This window comes from Gallinula chloropus (assembly GCF_964237585.1).
Source record: "Gallinula chloropus genome assembly, chromosome: 3".
NCBI lineage: Eukaryota > Metazoa > Chordata > Aves > Gruiformes > Rallidae > Gallinula > Gallinula chloropus.
In genome coordinates, this window is record NC_140087.1 from 29,468,797 (window position 1) to 29,487,785 (window position 18,989).

Here is an 18,989-nt window from a genome sequence, read left to right on the forward strand (position 1 = left end):
AGGTATAAGCCAGAACAGCTGCCCAAATGCCTGGCCTCTGTCTTCTTGCTGTCCCATTCTCACTCCTTTGCATCAGCAAAAATTACATGTCACTACCATGAACTACATCAAAGAACTGGTCTGAATCTCAGGACAGCTCCTTTCATGTGCACATGTTGGCTTACAATGGCTTAATCTATAGTGAGAAAGGAAAGTCTCTGATTCTCAAACTCTGAAAGACTTTAAAATTCCTACTGGAACTGAAATTCCTATGGAACCATATTGTTCTGATAATGTTAAGTACCTTCTGAGTTTCTGAATATGGCTATTTTGGTAATATTTCTCTGCATGCTACATGGATAAAATAAGAAATGGAACAGTTACAGCTGTAAACATGATGCAACTGAAGACTGTAAAAGAAAGTTTTATTCTACAAAAAAATAGTTGTTATATATTGATGGTATAACACATATGTACAGTAGCCAATTTGTTAATGCTTGAAAGATATTAACAAAGATGAAAAATCGTTAAATAATACATTGTTTTATACCACTATCAACCAAATTGTTTAACATCCTTCACCTGGTAATTTACCTAAACCATATTATGAGCAATTTAGGATACTGCCAGCCCCAGTTTAGAAAAAGGAGTGAGATTAACTTTTGGTTTTAAAAAGGCTTGAAAGTTTTTAAAAGAGGTTTGTTTGAAAAGTAAAGCTACTGCCAATATGTGTGTGATTCTGAGAATTTCTGAGCCTATGACTTAAGCCTTTTCAAACTGGACATACTAAAATGAAATAAAGAAAATCCCTTAAGTTCGTAAAGTATTCTTATAGCTATTTTGTGCGTCTGGACTTTCACACAACCGTATCTGCCTGGCCACAGTACAAATGGTAGGTGGTGCAGCAGCATCAGTCAAGTTCTCTGAGCCAGAATCTGCCCATGAAGGTACTTTTACCTTAAACATCATTCATCTCAACTCCTGAGACACGTTCTGGTAATAAACACATCATCCAGGTCTATTACAAAGCAAGAGTTATTTAATGCATATCTCACTACATCCTAATGATTACTACTTGCACAGTAAAGAATCACTCATTCAAGTCCACTCTTTCAAGGGGCTGCCTTCATTAAGCTGACAGCTTGTTTACTATCCAGAATGAAAGTGCCCGTAATTGAAAAACTAAACCGTGACACTGCATGAAAAGATACCCCACCTCCCGGAGGAAGAGGGCACCACACACATGCCTACCTTGCTTCTACCCTCACAGGGGTGCTGATGCTTTGCGCTCAGATGATTCTCTCACACTTTCATCTCTTTGGAGGGGGGAGCAGAAGGGCAACTAAAACCTGCGTGTTAACACTTTAATGTTAAAGATCAAAATTCTAATCTGAGCTAAAAATGTTTCTTCTACCAAAGGGGCATTCGTGTAACAGAATCTACTCTTGGATCCTATTATGCAAGAGGAAAAAACAACCTTCTCAAAGCTGAGTGAAAGGATGCTTTCAGACACAGAGTTTTAACAAAAGCTATGTTGAAAGAAGCTGGTGAAATGCACTTAGGTGGAACAAATTGAAAATCTGACGTTACCCTCCAGCCAAATCTTTCACCACCAATTTAAAGGGTACACAAGCAGCAAAAATAGGTGAAACAGGAGAGAACAGTGCTACTAATTTACCTAAGCAGCCAATTCATCTCAACAATTTAACAAGAGGTTCTACTTCAACATTAAGCCATCACAAGACAAAGTCCCTCTTATTTCTATTAAAAACATGTAGGGTTTTCTTTAGACCAACAACAGCTTTTTGCTTTTTGTGCAACATGTCTGGACTTCGAGTCACTAAAAACAAATAACCACAAAGTACTTGAACACTACCACTATCTACCCAGAATACCAAATATATTACAAAATAAGACAATGCAAATACTTGCTTAAGATTTGGCTTCATGCATATCTGCATTTTAAAAAGTAAGCTAAAGTCCTACTGTATATTCTTACAGCATATCATGTTCCACCTTCTAGAAGTAGTAAGAGCACTAACAATCAGCACAAGAAGGTAAGTGTAAGCTGGACAGCAGTGCAGTGAAATAAGTTTTGTTATCTTACTACCTAAAGAAGGTGAAAGGCAAATCTTTACAATCTATTTTCATTTCAATTTTATTGAACTGTCTACAATATTCTGTGAGTGTGTGCATATACACAGGCACGCACAGAAAAGGTGGTATCTACAAACAGTTTACACAAATATTTACATACATATATTATTTACATAAACTAAAAATGACTGCATGATTTTCATGTAAAAACCATATGCTTCTTGCACATATAACTGTTGCATTGGTCTTACAAAAGTAATAGAAACCTTTTGCAACAACTAGCTAAGCACATATTGTAGCTGATTCCAAGTTTTTAGAGCTTGCAGGTTTTTAAAAAAATACAATACCTAGAACACTGTTATCAAACAAATATGCTTTATTGGCATCTAAAAACAAAATGCACCCAACATTAAAATGTACTTTTTCATTTTTTTTTAAACCCACTGCAGTACGAGGAACAAATCACAAACACTTACTTTAGAGAAAACAGAGACTATAGTGTAGATTTTACAAAATCACTTTTAATCTCTGTGTTATGCTCCTTAAATAACATGGGCCATTTCTTTTTCTGCCGAATTGTAGGAACATAAAATATCACAGCTTTGTCTATACTTTAAAATTCTGCAGCAGCCTAAAAACATGGACAAGATACACCAGCACCTGTTTTCAAGTATAACAATTTCAATAGCCAACCTAAGGGTAGTATCTAAAAAATTCCATTTTCTTCCATAGGAAGTCTTTGTTTGACAAGCTGTTATTTAATCTTGGTGAAATTAAAAGCAAGTGGGGGCAAGTTTATGCTTTACCAGAGAAATAAAAAAAAAAATTTACCTACCATGTTCAAATTAAGAACAGTGTTCTATACAAGTCAGTTGTACAGTTATTTAAGTGAAAGATGAACATGAACATCAGATTAACTTAATTCTGGCAGACAAAAGTGAACTGCTTACGGTCCAGTCAGCCATTTATCTATTACAGAGAGATGACAACTTTACAAAAGGTATCTTTTACCTACTGAGTGATGATTATGTCCCCTCAGTTTCTGTGCTTTCTACCACTGGTTCACTTTCTATATCAGCTTCTGTGTCACTCTTCTCTTTGTTTATCTCGACGGAAGATGTCAGTTTTTCATACAGTTCTGGATCGTCCCGCACCTCTGCAGCTGTCTGACTTTCTGTCTCTGTATTTTCACCGTTTACCTGGGGCATATTATCGGCTTTGCGTTGGGAAGTGGCCCCGTCAAAATATTCAAAAACCCGTGGATGTGGAGGGGGGATCCAGTTGTTTGACATTCTGTCTCTTCCATATCTGCTTCCGTTAATTTCTCTGCAAAAATTAAAATCTCTGTCATCCCTATCCCTCTGTCTTTCCCAGGGTCTTCTGCGGTCATCAAAATCTCTGTGAGCATCTTGTTCAAATCCTCTATTCCAATTGGGACCACTTCTACTATCAAACCTATAGTTTACATGCCGAAACCTCTCTCTGTCTTCATGGAAGCCTTTAGGGCCACCATAAATAGGGAAGGCATGGTGCTCTCTTTCATCATAATCTCCTCTTTGACCCCAGTGCTTGTCTGAATTGAAACCAAAATGCTCTCTTCGACCAAGGTTGTCTATACCTGGTCTTCCAAAATTTTCTCTCATGTCTACATGTGGCCTTGCAAAGTGTTCTCTTCCATCTACCGGAGGCCTTCCTATACCCTCTCTTGGATCAACTGGTGGTCGCCCAACAGAATCTCTGACGTCCACTGGAGATGGTCTGCTAAGATTATCTCTGTTTTCCACTGGAGGAAAGCGGTAATCTCTGTCTCCTTCCTGCTGGATGTTATCGCCTCCAAGCGGCAGTCTTTTCTCGGGATTCGAAATGCTATCGATATTTTGTCTTCCTGGGGTTCCAAAAGGTCTTTCCGTTTGATTGAAAATATCTCCTGGAGGAAAAGGACCTCGAGGCGGTGGGTGAAGAGATGGATCAAGGATTGCTGGAGGAGGAATACTACGCTGCGGTGGCATCCCTGGCTGCATTAACGGAAACCTTGGTCCAGGCGAATGGGGCATAAGGCCTGGACGGATGTCTATGAGAGGCATTCCAGGCATTCTTTGACTACTAATATTTAAATGAGGCATGTTTTGAACCCCAGCGGGATGCTGCATTGCCAGAAGTCCAGAACTATTTGAAATATTTGGTGGTGGCACTCCCATAAGTCCAGAACTGCTCGAAACATTGGGTGGTGGCATTATAAGAAGCCCAGAATTGCTTGAGACACTTGGTGGCTGTATTCCTGCCAGAACTCCTGAGCTGCTTGAGACATTGGGTGGCTGCATTCCTGCCAGAAGGCCAGGGCTACTTGAGACACTGGGTGGATGCACTCCAGCTAGAAGCCCTGAGCTACTTGAGACATTTGGCGGCTGCACTCCAGCCATAAGTCCAGAGCTACTTGAGACACTGGTTGGCTGAACTCCGCCAGCAAGAGAAGAACTACTGGAGACAGTAGGCAGCTGTACTCCTCCCGCAAGACCAGAGCTGCTTGAAACTGTCGGTGGCTGCACTCCTCCAAGTCCAGAGCTGCTTGAAACACTAGGTGGCTGTACTCCCCCTGCAAGTCCAGAGCTACTTGAGACACTGGGTGGCTGCCCTTCTCCAGTAAGCCCAGAACTGCTTGAGACGCTGGGTGGCTGCACTCCTCCAACAAGTCCAGAGCTACTCGAAACGTCACTTTGCACTAAAAAGTAGCAACAAGAAAAACAATTAACAGAAAATGCCAGTGTAACACAGCATTCAAAACAAAACTCAGCGATACTATTGCTGACAAGGTCTGTCTCAGTTCCTACTGTGAACTTGGATCATTTTAATCAAATTAATGCCTCTACATAATAAAGGATGTACAGCAGATTAAAAGTTCCAAACCCCACAGCCATCACCCAATTTATGCAAGGGAAGCATTAATATCTTTGATGTAATTCTATAAATTCTATACTATCCTATCCTTTCCTGCTCTTTTTCATTAAATGCACTTTTAAGAAATTTTCTAAAGGGCTCCCAGTCTCAGCTTTACTTCTTGAGCCTATGCAGGAAATATCTTTGGGCATCAGCTGCTAGAAATTAACGATCAGATGATGACAAAGATGGTTTCCACCACTCCTCCAACTTAAAATGAAAATGATACCCAGCTTAAATCTTCCTACTCCACAGTTACTACTGCAAAGGAGTACTACCTGCAATAAACCCCCTCAGCAGCATGTTTCCAGTCTGCGAATATACCAGATAATACACATTCCTCACCAGATCTACTGTTTTCACTGGAAGAAATCTGAAGGTCTGTAAGATGCGACCCCTTTTCATCTGATTCTGGTTTGTTGATTGGCAGAGGATTAAAAGCACTTCCAGCTGATAACGTTGGAGTAGCTAGATTGCTAGTAACTGTGCCAACTGGTAGAACAAGGCTAGTAAAAGGAACATCCTTCATCGTCTCTTGTGCAATTGGTAACGGAGGCTGTACTAAAGCTGTAGAGAAAGAACAGAAGTGTATCACAGCAATCATACATTCAAGCCTTATTTGGCAAAGATCAGGGTGATTAAGTGAAATTAAGTACCCTTTTGATTTTTTATAACAATTTCTTATCTCAATCAGCACTGTAATATTTAGGGGGTTTTGTAGAGACCACTGCAGGCAACCTAAGCAATCAGTACTCTTTAACAGGTATTTTTAAATGTTAAAATAATACAGTTAAAAGACTAAACAATAAAAAAATATAAATTATTCTGTAATTAATGCCAAATAGTTCAGGTAACAGATAAATCTGTTACAGACAAGTATAAATATTGAACTATGAATACAAATCATAAATAATTAATTTGCCCCTTTTTAATTTTTTTTCAGTAACTCCTCAGCAACTATCATTTTTCAGTCAATCTGGAAAGCTCTGTAAATTTTTTTCTCAATACCTACTTATAACCAGCTAAACAGTATCTTCTAAGTTGGTGTTTTCCACTAGACAGGATTCACTCGCTTTTCATTAAGTAACAAGTTGCATATCAAATAATTAAGCTTTTCATAACACACAACTATAAGAATCAAAACTTACGTGTTGGAACAACTGGTGGGACCACAGGTGGTGGGACCACAGGTGGTGGGACCACAGGTGGAACTGGGGGAGGCATGTAACCTGTATGCAGAAAAATGGCAAATTATTACAAGGGAAGCAAATAAAATTCTGCAGTACAAGTTGCCTACATGGTTTATCCTGAAAAGCTGCATCACTGAAGACTAGCAAACAATAAGATTATGGATTGTTATTGGTTTTGAAAACAACTCCATCTGTACTGAAGATGATCTGTGATTTCTGCTTAAAATATACAAAGAAGAGTATGACATGATTAATTTTGTTTTTCCAAAGAAAGGATGTTAATCTTAAGGATTGGTAACAAAATTTTTAAAAGTTTTTTTTTTTAATTCTGCTGTAATTCCTATTCCTGACAGAGTTCACTGGTAAAATACTAAGTCAGGTATTTGGCATTTCATACTAGATTAAAGATTCAAATGTCAACTGGCTCAAACAGTAACTGGTAGCTGATGGAAAACTACACCCAGAAGCTCACAAACTGGGTATATATCCCCTACATATTCAACTTCACTTTTACAAACTTACCTGGAGGTGGCTGTGTAGGGTTGAAACTTGCTCTCAAGAAGGGTGGAGGAGGAATTGCGCTATAACCAGGAGGAGGGACAGACATTGTGACCGGAAATGCAGGTGGAACCAAGCTAACAGCAGGCACAGCTGGAGCTACTGGAATCTTTCATGGAAAGAAGAAACAAGCAACTTCAATACTTAATGGTATTTAATGACATTAAAAGAGAGATAAACTGATTTGACTGAAATTCACAATAAGCACTAAATGTACCAGAGGCTTTGTATTTATTCTGAACATGCTGAAGAATTAGACTGCATTCTGAAATGGTACCTACGCTACAGGTGAACAAGGACACTTGAAGAACCCTAAGCTATCTTCTCTTTATTCTAAACAGAACCAAAAAATACAGTTAAACACTCTATCAAAAATAAAAATTTACTTATGGGAGAGAGGTGAACGAAGAAAGGGAGAGGAGGAAAAGGAAGGAAAGTGTAGATAGTGTGGTGGTTTGAGAGCACTAAGAAAAAAGTCATTCTATTCGAAACAAAAAATTCACGTATTTTAGAACAGGACTGGAAAGTTTAGCATATGCAATTATAAGGCTAATAATCCTGATGAAATCCTGAAAATTACCTAGTATTTCTCAAGAATCTGTTTGAACTCTGTGTGAGGAAAGGTAAAATAGTAAGAATACAGAATTTTTTCTATTAAGCAACTGCTTCTCATCTTAAAAATTTCATATGGTCATTACAAAAAAGTATTTAACAAGTTGGTCAAAAAGGATTTGTATCCTTTTTGTATACTTGATAAACATGCTTATTGTAGTACACTAAAGAAAAATTAGTGTATTCTTCCAGCTTTCCACAATACCTTGTTACTGACTGGTTGGTAATAAAAATTATCTGGTTTAAGCACAAGGAAAAAAAAATAAGTAAAGACTCTCATGAATTACTATACATAGAGCTCAAGAGCCTACTACTTGAATAATCAGATCTTTTAAAGGTGAGACTGACCCTTTGAAATCCTGCCCAAAATTACTGAGAAAGTAATTAAACTTGTGTTAAAAACTGATAGGGTCAAAAGCACAAAGGTAGGGAAGAAACAAGCACAAGCGCAAAGATGATTGCATTGCTTAGCTTACAGAAAGACTTTTTCTTCTATAAGCAAAATAATTCCTGTAAACTCATTTTAATTTCTGTTTTGCAAATTAACATGCCAGTATTTTTGTGGGGTGTTTTTTGATGTTGGGTTTTTGGGGGTGTTTGTTTTTCTTTTTTTTACAACTGCTCAGTCTTGAACATCTAAGCCTTCATTTGAGATTGTACACAAGTTGGGGACATGCTGTGCATGAAGTTAAAGATCTGGCTCAACAACGGCAACTGATTCATTTCTGAAATATTTCAGAGATAAGTAAGTTCTGTGTCCATGTGTAAGTTATTAAAATTGACTTGAATGCAGCATTAAAGTTTATCTGTCTTGAATAAAAAGTTTGCCCTCTTGTTATGAGGGGTTTATGCAAACTCAGACCAATACAAACCTGCAGCATAGTGACTGGTTGTGTGTAAGCTTCTGTCTGTGTTGTAATAACAGTACTCTTATCAACTGCAGCGCTCTGTGTAGTCTGAGTATTTTCTTTAGCAGCTTCTGAGCTTCTGGCTGTTTCCCATTCTTTGGAGAAAAAAATGTATATTTTTAATATAAGAAGTTAATTAATGTATTATTTTTGTTTGAACTCTAAAAAAGTCCTCTTCCTCAAACAATAGATTTTTTATCTGTTATCTATATAGATTCATTACAAATAAAGCCAAAACTTATGTGCAAATTTATTATTATAAGCAAGTGCAATTATTATGTAAAATTATCCTTAATTACCTTCAATACTGTTTAATTATGCGTGTATACAAGCTGATTTTTCAACACTAGCCAAGCTGTTTCACCAATCATTCTGTTAATAATTTCTAATATAAAAGTATTGCAGTTTTCTCAAAACTATTACTGTCAACATGCCCACGTGACCAGCTGGCCACTGTACCATGACAAAGAATCTTCATCTCAAACAAACCTCACATCCTCCATTTTCTTCCTTCTGCCACTTCCTCAAAGTTTTGTAGCTTACATATAACAAAGTGAATGTATTTCAGTAATGATCCATGTTTAATTTTTCTGTCGTTTATATTCAATTTTTACTCAAAGCAGGTCTGCATTTTGACATGAATAATTATTTTTGCTACTACAGAACAATATTATTCTACTGTTTACTTCAGCATAGTCCAGTCATTTGGTGCTAGAGCTGTTTCAAGAAAACACAGCACTCCTGAATCTTTTACAAGCTTAGCAGACCTCTCAATTAACTGGGTTTCAGAGTAAAGGTCTAACGTTAATTGATTTTCTGTCTCTTCAACTTTACGAAGGAAATACCTTAAGGCTCAGCTAAGCTCTAACTATCTGGACCAGTTCCAACTCCCAAGTTGAGTCTTATTCCTGAACAGAAAACTTTTCACAATCAGAAGTAGATTGTAATTTCTTCAAAAGTTAATACTTTACATATTTGGAAACGAATGCACAGCAAATTCAAGACTGCTTTTAAAAAATGCTAACCTTTATTAATTTGCTTAAATTAATTCTTCTTTGTCAATACCTCATTGTCATGACAACCAACTAGTTACCTAAAAAGACAACCCAGATTTCATGATTACAGTTACCATTTAAATCGTTAGCAAGTAGCTAGTAATATTTATGTAAATTGAAAAGTAGTATTACCTAAATAATAAACTTTCTGATGATTTGCAGTTACCAAAATAAACACTTTTTCTAACTATCAGAATCATTGTTAATGCCTGTACCTGTATTTACTGTTTCTTGGTCAATCATGCCACCTTCAGCGAAGCCCTCCAAATCATCCAATTTTACCTTCTCCCAAGGTATATAGGAAACTCCCAGATCCACATCCCAGAACTGCTTGTATTCTGTTTTCACACCTTTATTCAAAGCCCAGGCAATCTGAAAATAAAACCCAGCCAGATGATCTGGTTAAATCATACAACCTGTGAATATACTACTCCAGATCATTTTCCTCCTCTTTCTGTCACTGCAGGTCAGTATCAGTTTTTAGAAGTCTTTTGCATTAAGCGAACCTGTAGGAAGTTTTTTTGCAAATGGTATGCATAAGATGGATTAAATCATACAGTTTAAATCTGTTCTGCATTATTTCTAACATACATATAGGGAAACTAAAAATACTGTATTTCAAGGTCCCACCCTAAAAGCATCAAAGAAAGCAGAAAAAACCCACAACATTTAATCATATATATAATTCTGTAAGAATTCTGTCAAACTTTGTATTATGGGATCCACACAGTCAAGTACAGGGCTTAGGTTGTTTACAGTCTTGTACTTTTATCACTAGCACACAGATAAAATATTGTCCCAAGTACTTCCTAAGTAACAAGTCATAATTTATTTTACTATCTTTCATTTAATCCATTAAAAGCTGCATTTTTCAGAGAGGAAATTAAACAATTTACACCTCAGTGTTTCATTCTTCTTCTCCATGTTGTACATTTGAAGGAACAGCTACTAGATAACAAATCATCATATTAAAACTGTAGTGTATTTGGAATCGGCAGCATCCTTACATTAAAATCAACTCACCTTAATAATCTTAGATCCAATTTTATAGGACCCAGAACTAAGTTTCTGAAGAGCACGATATGCATCTTGCCTATGAACCATACAGACATAGGCACAACCTCTTGGGGGAATCATCTAGGGAAAAAAATGAAGTGGTCTTAAAAAGTTGGAAAACCAGTATTTCAGATTACATAACTACACCAAGTGACTATTTATACTAAAAAGAAAAGGCTTACACTGTAAACAATTGTTTACAAGAACTAGGAGCTATATTATGGCACCTTCAGAAATGCAGAGGCTGCTGCCTCTTCTTTAAGCTCCAAATTCACTGTGAGCTGAGCAACAACCTGTCACAGAGGCACAAACTAGTGATTAAAAAGTATCTTGCATTTTTGAAGGGTAGAGTCCTAGCTACTGATGTGGGATTTCCACTAGCTTTAATGTTTTATTCAGGAAAGAAAAGTATTATGTAGCAAGTTATCTTTCAAAGTTTGCAAATCATGCGTAACAATTACTTCTTTTAGTTTTAGTCCAAAATGTTGTTTAGGAGCACACATTAACATAAACCCCCAAAATATTACGATGTTACTATTACAGTATGTTTAAGATACACAGTATCACAACTAGTGATTTATTGCTAGTCCCTGCACACAAAATGATGCTTAAATGCCAAGGTTGTTTTTTCTTTAATTGTGAAGTTTTTTTAAAAATTCTGTAATGCCACAAAACTGTTCCTTATTAATTATATATTTGAATATATTAATGTGATATGAAAAATAAAAATATTATCTGAAATGAATGAAAATGCATAATCAGCACTTCAAAACTGCTGAAGCAAGAGAAAAAATTCAAATTTTGCTCATGTAAATATGTTATTTTGGCAGAAAAATACCTTCTCTTGAAACTAAATTAATCACTGAAGCATGACTAAATATCTAAGTCTAAAACACTCTAAATCATGAGAAATGTTGTCTCCTAATTATAAGCATCTTTTTCATTCTCACATTTTAGAATAAATACTTCTCTACACTACATTTCTCTTCTGTTTTATCTGCATTGATTCCATTTATGAAACCCTCTGTATGGAATTTAACCAAGAATAAGATGGATATACATCAGTTTGTGTCATTAGCCCAAGGAAAAGTATCACCTGCCCCATATCACATCACAAAAAGAGAAAAGGCATAACCTTTTATATGTAAGCTATTAGTGCTTGGGAATAGCCATTTACCACAAAGCTCACTGTCTTTAGTGTTTCAAAGGCCAACCAACAAGCCAATATCATAGCCACAGTTTTTGAACAGTGATAAAACCGCGTCTCCTGAATACAAGCTTAAGCTGCTAAAGGGAATTCAGAGGCACAGGCATGTCGAAGTTGCTAGTCTGTAATCCCTGAAAATGCACGATAACATGCTTACTTACATTAATTGATTCTATTTGTCCAAATTCTTCAAACAAGTTAGTTAAATCTTGCTGAGTAGCCTTCTTGTCTACTTGACCTACCCAAAGAGTAGTACTGCAAACTGTCAAGAGACACATTCACATCAATCAAAATACTAGAATGTTAGCTTATAAAATACTCTAAAGCGTAAATACAAAAGGATTTAAAATTACACAAAAGTCACTGATCAAAAAGCAAGAATAGTAAATCTATTACTTACTATATAGAGCTTAAGTACATTAACAAAAATGTTAAAGGGTTAAAAGACAACAGTTATTCAGTATGAGTGTTTATTCTTGTTTCATTTTCTTTTAAACAAAATAGTTGTTTTAAAAGAAAAGAAAAAACTAAAATTCTGTAGATTATTAGCTAAGGTAAACTGCAGCAGAAATTATTTATGAAACAGAAAAATAATTTCTGTTCTATAAAAAAAAACATGCCTCTAGGATTTAAAGTCGGTTTTCACAAAGTTCTACCTGGCCAGAAACCTATTACGGAAGGAACTTAAGTACAGCATTTATGAACCGTGCACCTCAAAGAAACAGAAAGTATACTTTTACTTTACCTTGGGGAACATTCCAGAAAGACAAACTTGGCTGAGGCCCACCCCTGAGCTGCAGATGGCCATGATACTGACTCTTGTAATTTATACAAGCCCAGAAACCTGCAATTTGTTTCCCAAATGCCCACCCCAACCCTCTCACCAAAGTTAACTCACTGACAAGTGAGATAAAACTTCCTTTTTCCATATTCATGTGGCTTCAATTCCCAAATCGTACCCAATCTACCTGTGCAAGCTTTTACAAATTCATAGGAGTTATTTCCACTTAACACAGGGTCACCTAAATCAGCAAGAGATTAAGCCAGAATTGGTGGTTTTCATCAAATATCTAACTATCTGGAGTAACCCACTCAGGACTTCAAAGGATCTAAAGCAGAGACAATCTAGGTCTCTTGGGCCTGCCCATCATGAACCAAGGAAAATCTCTTTCCTCCTTATCATCTTGATACATAAGACATCCTTCTTGTATCAATCCTAGAGTAGCAAACTGAAAACCAGTGCTCTGTGTTCCTCTGTCAACTGACATTTTCAACCGAGCAGTACTCACAAGTACTGAGAATTAAGCCTTAAGACTTCTTTTGGAGAAAACTTATTCCTCACATGCAGGTAAGATGGCCCTTTTGCTTCTCAAGGTGTTAAGCTCTACGAAACAACTCTTTAGACCTCAGCAAGCGAGAACAGTGGCTGTCAATAAATTTTGTGAAATAAAATGCTTGTCAGGCAAATGATTGATTTATGTATTTAACACCCCACTGTTCCCATGCTTCACTTAGCCTTCTTAGTGTCTTCCTTTCCACGAGCTGGGTCATTTCACAGGACCTCAATTACTGCTGCTGTTCATCAGCTTACTTAACATTCCTCCTCCCCAGCTCCCATCCGTTCTGCTTTGTGGACTACCAGGGAAACACTACACCATCAAACTGACTGGCCACTTTTCACATGAAAAGCCAACAAAAAAAATACACTTCCAAACTGTAGTACAGTCCTGAGTTTAAAGGGACTTTGTCATGATGCAAAATGTTAATGCTAAGAGAATAGAGCACCTTTCCCTTTGCAAAAAATGATGATGAAATGATTATCTTATAAGAATAACACTACAGTTTTAAGACACAAAATAAATGCAACATTACATCAGAAACGGTGTATGGCCTATGGAAACAAAGTTAAATTTGAGAACACAACATCATTACAAAAAATAATTTAAGTACAATTCTGCATCCCAAGAATTTAGAATCCTGCTAACCACAGCAATGGGATATACTGATACAGCAGCACTCTTTGATTTAAGCAAATGAATGGAGAAAGTTCTCCTGCCCTACTACTTTGCTTCTTTGAACTGTTTAAATTCTCTGTAGAAACAGTAGGGCACAGCAGCATCCTGCAGAAGCCAAAATCCAGTTGTTTTTCTGGATACTTTAAAGTAGGACCATTATGGTTTGTCTTATAATAGCAAATTGTTTGTTTCACCTTTCCACCTTTTTAAGCTCTGTGTTCCTGTGAGAAAGCCTTTTAAAAACCACTCTAAAGGTTTGACAAAACTGGCCTACAAGATACTCAAATGTCTAAAGTGTGTACCAAGTACTTCATTGTCTTATCAGCACACCAGTTGTCAGATCAAGCACTGATCATCTTCAAAGGCCCCACAGAAGACAGCATTAAAGAAAATGCAGATTTTAACTTTAACAACAGCCCTCGTTACCCTCCTGTTCAAAAATAAAATCACTGGTGCAACAGTATGAGTAAAATAATTGGTAGAACAGTATGATATTTGTTTTCCTCTAAGGTTAAGTGACATACCTAAGTTGTAAGAAACATCAGAAATGAAACTTAAAGAATATGGTTACTGTGTTTTGTAACAGTACTCAAGGTAAGTCCTGTTCTTTCCTTTTAAAGGTACAGACCGCAGCTGCCACTTACCACTTAGTGTTTTTGACCGTATAGGAGGCAGTCCCTTCTTTTGCCGTTCTTTTTCCCTTTCCCTAGCCCTTCTTTCACTGGAATAGGACCGAGATGACTTTCTCTTCCTTTCTCTTGATCTTGAGCGTGAACGTTTCCTGTGTTTACGCTTACGAGAACCAGACCGTGATCTAGACCTTCGTTTTCTTGGAGACCTACAAAATACTTAATTTCAGTATGCTCAGTTAAAATAACATATTCTAGTTTAGTTGTCTTTTAACTACAAACTTTAAGCCTGATACAGACATTTATGTTACACTCAAACTGCTTCAGGTAGTAAACTAAACGCCACTTGTCTGAGGAACAGAACACACACCTTGAGCTAACCAAAGCACATGCAAAACGTTCTATAATAGCACCTGTTCTTCTGGCATAGAAAACCTGTCCAAGTGGTCAGTGTCAGCTATTTTTGTTACCTGACCAGGTCTTTAAAATTTTCACGTTAACCATATATATGCAAAATGAACTGCCATACAGAAAGTTTGCATCTAATACACAAATATTAAATGAACACTTTCTTCATTGTCAAAACCTGCTCATGACCATTCTGGAAAATACAGAATTGAGAATGATGATGAAAAATTGCAACGTTGCTTCAGAAGACCTTCATTTACTTAATACAAGTTAATTATGAAACCTTGAACGAGATCTTGATCGAGTTCTTGATCTTGAACGAACAGCTGATTTCTTTTCTTCTACTTCAAAAATCTCTTCTTCAGCAACATCCTGTCCTTCATCTATATCCATGTCCTGAGGTCAGACATAACAGATGTTCAGTAACATTTAATAAATATGCTCACAATATATATGACTATATGAAAACATACATCCATATTACTAATGTTAAATCATTTCAGCATGTGTTTTCCTTTCAACTTCTGTAACCAGTTTTACCTGTTGTTGAATATCCATTGAATCATCTACATTTGGTTCCACTTCTAAAAATTGTTGTTGACTGCTCCCTTGTGATGGTGATGCAGAGTGTTCTGAACCAAAATTTCCTTCTTGATTCTCCTCAGGGCTTGCCTACATAACAAACAATAATATTCCATACAAAGTACCACAAAAAGCCTCATAATTCAGAACACTTACTGTGTCAAAATGTACTATTACCAGAAACAATTGTTCCAATACCTCTGAAAAACTATTTATCAATTTTCTCTTTTCCCAGTTCCTATTAACATGAAAGCTGAACTGGATGTCACTCCGTTCCTCTGTTTCTATCATTGTTAAATACAAAACTTGTAAATAATTCATATTCCTGACTTGAAAACAGTATCTATTTGCTGAATCAAAAACCCAAAGCTACATTATTTGTTGCTTAATTTGGGTGGCTTCAAAACAAAAACTTACAGGGCAAACACCATTGATGGCAGCCATATGTACAACGCCACTGAAAGATACCTGTTGGTCACTCATGCACATGCATTAATCAACTGTATTTTCTTATTAATATAATGAAAATACTGGCAATTCCAGTTGATCTAATTTTAAGATTTACATTTAACTGCAAAATTTTTTATAATATATTAAGACAAGTAACTACTACAAGATGAGGAAGGGTGTTGTGTCATGTAAATTGGCATGTCAATTACAAGAGACCTAACAAAACAAAACAGTTCTGAAAAAAACATTGTAACTTAAAAAATATAAAATACTAAATGCATTAATGATTTATAGAGAAAAAAAATGGCCTGTACACTGCACTGAAAGTACAGATTTTAAATAAATATTTAATATATAAAAAGAAATTCTAGAAAAACTAAAAATGCAATGAAAATACTCAGAAATGCTATAAGAACTATTCTGAAAAGTAATTATAAACCTATAATCCTACATTGCAGGTAAACAATTCAGTGATTCTCATTACATTTTTGCATAAATTGAACAAGTACTGGGTATTCTATCTGCCAGGAGAATGGTCAAAAGCAGAATACCATGCAGCACCAAGGTTTTTTTGTTTTATCTTCATACTTTTAAACAGCTTGTAAGGATAACTTGGAGAAAAATAAAAAACCCCAAGCCCTATTATAGTTCTGTTAATGCCTTTGCCTTCTAACATTATCTGGTTTGTCTCATCTTCCTTATATTTATGCTTCAACAATCTATTTCTGGGTATCAATTCCTACATTTCTTGTTGTTGCTTCTGTCCTCTATCCTCTCCTTCTTCCTCTGCTCCTAATCAGATGCTTAATAATTTTGTGCTTTATCTTTCCTTCTCTTTCCTTTTATCTCACACTGAAGCTTAAACATGGAATTAAAGAAAATCTTCCTCATAACATGTTGCAGTCATTACACAGTAGTTCCAGCAGAAGTTTGTATCTCTTCACTGCTATCAAGGTGAAAATAAAATTTCCTCTTGTACTGACTAGACATGCAGTTGAGTGGACCTGCAGGGAAACAATTTCTGGACTTGAAATAGAAGATCAAATAATAAGGGCTGAGTCATATGAACGTTCTACCCCTAAATGTACTGTAACTTAATTTCAAATTTTCAAATTAATTTAAACTCTAATTCTGCTTATTTTAAAATAAGGTAGGCATACAGTACTTTTATTTTCAAATTAGATAGTTACTTTTAGATGTGTCTAAAACTCCTAAAGCTCCTAAAACAGATGTACTCTTCAAAGTCATATTCCTTTAAAACTTTTACTGTTTAAAGCCAGAAATTGCTAGATATCCACCAACATCAAAAAATACTTAGTCTCAGTTTGTACAACAGACCTATTCTGTTACTGCACTTAAAAGAGAAATTAAAACTCAGTAAAATAAAGTAGTACAATAAGAAACAAATCGCTAGTAAAAATGAAATTGCTGCTTTTCTGAACAAGTGAAAACTCAAAGTCATAAATTCTAAACTCAGACGACATTCTTGACTGAAAGCTGAGTGACTGCACCTTTGCACAGGTTAAACTAAAATCCCCAACATATGTTTAAGACTGTGGTCTCTTAGATTTTCTTTCAATCTAGGATTTAAACCCATTTTCATGTGAAACAAACACTTCACAGAAAGTCCACTTTATATCTGGTCAGTTTCAAGACAGAACAAACTTTTTTGGTGTTTTCTAATGGGGTCGGGAGGGGAGAAGAGCAGTGAAGTATCAAGGACTAATCTCAGAAGAAATAAGTGGATCTACTTCAATGTAGAGTAGACAGGACTCGATTCACATAGCTAGGGAATCCTGGATTGTCTTGAGGATCATCTCTTAGTGAATCATTTCTCAGGAAATACATAAATACATTCCTTAGCTCAGATTCTTCAACAGAATGAGACATTTGTTAGCCAACACTTAAAAGCTTGGTAGGGGAAATTCTGGTTATCCACAAGCTCTATTCTGCCCTCTTGATGGTTCTGCAGCAGCAGGCTGCACACTGCTCTCCTGTCACAGGTAAGAGCACAGTCGCTTCAGTGCTCACCTTTCTGAGAGTAGGGAAGGAGCTTTTCTCGTCCGGCCCCACCCCCTACGTATAGAACTGAGCAACCAAAGCAGTCAGTAGAACACAGCTAAAGGGTACACTTGCCTAAGAGAAGTAAAATGTGCATCCCACACATTTGGTTGTATACTTTTTTCCTGCATTAGGCACTTTCTTCCATTTATTCCACTTACTTACAAACTTATGGTAGATGATCAGCTAGTGGCGAAGACTTTTATTATAAGAGCAATGTCAGGACAAGACCAATTTCTTTACCCAGGAGTATGAATTTTTCATCAGTGGAGAACATAAATACCATGACAGCCACAAGATGGAGTTCTTACCTTTTGAGGTTGCTGTTGCTCCAGAAGCTGTTGTCTGAGGTGTTCTAAATTTTGTTGCTGTAGCTGTTCAGCTAGTTGGTGAAAAAGTGAGTTGTTCACAGATTCTGATACTAAAGGCCTAAAAGGAAACAATTTAAATTAAAAAAAAACACAACACTTTGTCCCTTAGTTTAAAGAGCTCTTGGTAATCAGCTCTTCATAACTGAGGTTCCAGTTTAACTAAAAACATACAGCAATGAAGACAATATAGCCAGTTCCACCTTCAGTTATCATTATCACATTAGCGCTATGAATGTAACTAACAAAGCAAGGAACTTGCTAAATTTACTATGAAATCAACAGAACTTCTGGCTCACAGGCTTGTATTAAATATTTTTAAAATTTATTTAGCAAACTGTCTTTTCTCTTTCCACTGTTTTAGTATACTTAAGCTCTGAAAAAACCAATATTTTTCTTACTATTTAATCCTAATGTTTAACTAATGTCAGGCAAGCTTTAGCATTTTCCTTAATAAACATAGCTTGATCTTACAGTTGGGAAGGGGGAGTTTCCTTTTTAGGCTCTTCATTTTGTTCAGATTCTTCCCCAAAGTCAAACCTGTCCATCAGCTTCTAGGAGAAAGCAAAATATGTATTACTCAATACTCCTTATACATCTTTTTACATATATTTACTTTTCCAAGAGAAAAAATGCTCCTGTTTCTCAACTTAAGAAAAAGTCTGGCAAATAACCAGAACAGGAAATGAAATGTCATCCTGCTACTGCTTCCAAACTCTTGAATGCATCAAATACCAATTTGTGTCAGTGGCTTTCTTGAGCTCTCTGTTATAAGTACAAACATATTGTTTCCACAGTATGTAACAGGTAGTTTGGAGGAAGGCTTAAATAAAAACTAATTTTATGTAATGGTACCTTAATTAGAAGAAATTACTACAAA

At 36.2% G+C, this 18,989-nt stretch overlaps 1 protein-coding gene across 1 annotated transcript in view; it reads right to left on the reverse strand.

Annotated features, from left to right (window-relative positions):
- Positions 1-2,151: 2,151 nt before the first annotated feature.
- SCAF8 (SR-related CTD associated factor 8) overlaps positions 2,152-18,989 on the reverse strand; it is a gene marked incomplete at its 5' end in the record, with an annotated part of 57,752 nt that continues 40,914 nt past the window's right edge. The window contains 13 exons of the mRNA XM_084260979.1: positions 2,152-4,576; positions 5,356-5,577; positions 6,159-6,239; positions 6,723-6,867; positions 8,243-8,373; positions 9,549-9,705; positions 10,357-10,470; positions 11,758-11,858; positions 14,256-14,449; positions 14,932-15,044; positions 15,189-15,320; positions 18,053-18,170; positions 18,584-18,663. Of these exons, the coding sequence (XP_084117105.1) occupies positions 3,102-4,576; positions 5,356-5,577; positions 6,159-6,239; positions 6,723-6,867; positions 8,243-8,373; positions 9,549-9,705; positions 10,357-10,470; positions 11,758-11,858; positions 14,256-14,449; positions 14,932-15,044; positions 15,189-15,320; positions 18,053-18,170; positions 18,584-18,663 (3,063 nt within the window). The 3' untranslated portion in view covers positions 2,152-3,101. The remainder of the gene's footprint in view (positions 4,577-5,355; positions 5,578-6,158; positions 6,240-6,722; positions 6,868-8,242; positions 8,374-9,548; positions 9,706-10,356; positions 10,471-11,757; positions 11,859-14,255; positions 14,450-14,931; positions 15,045-15,188; positions 15,321-18,052; positions 18,171-18,583; positions 18,664-18,989) is intronic.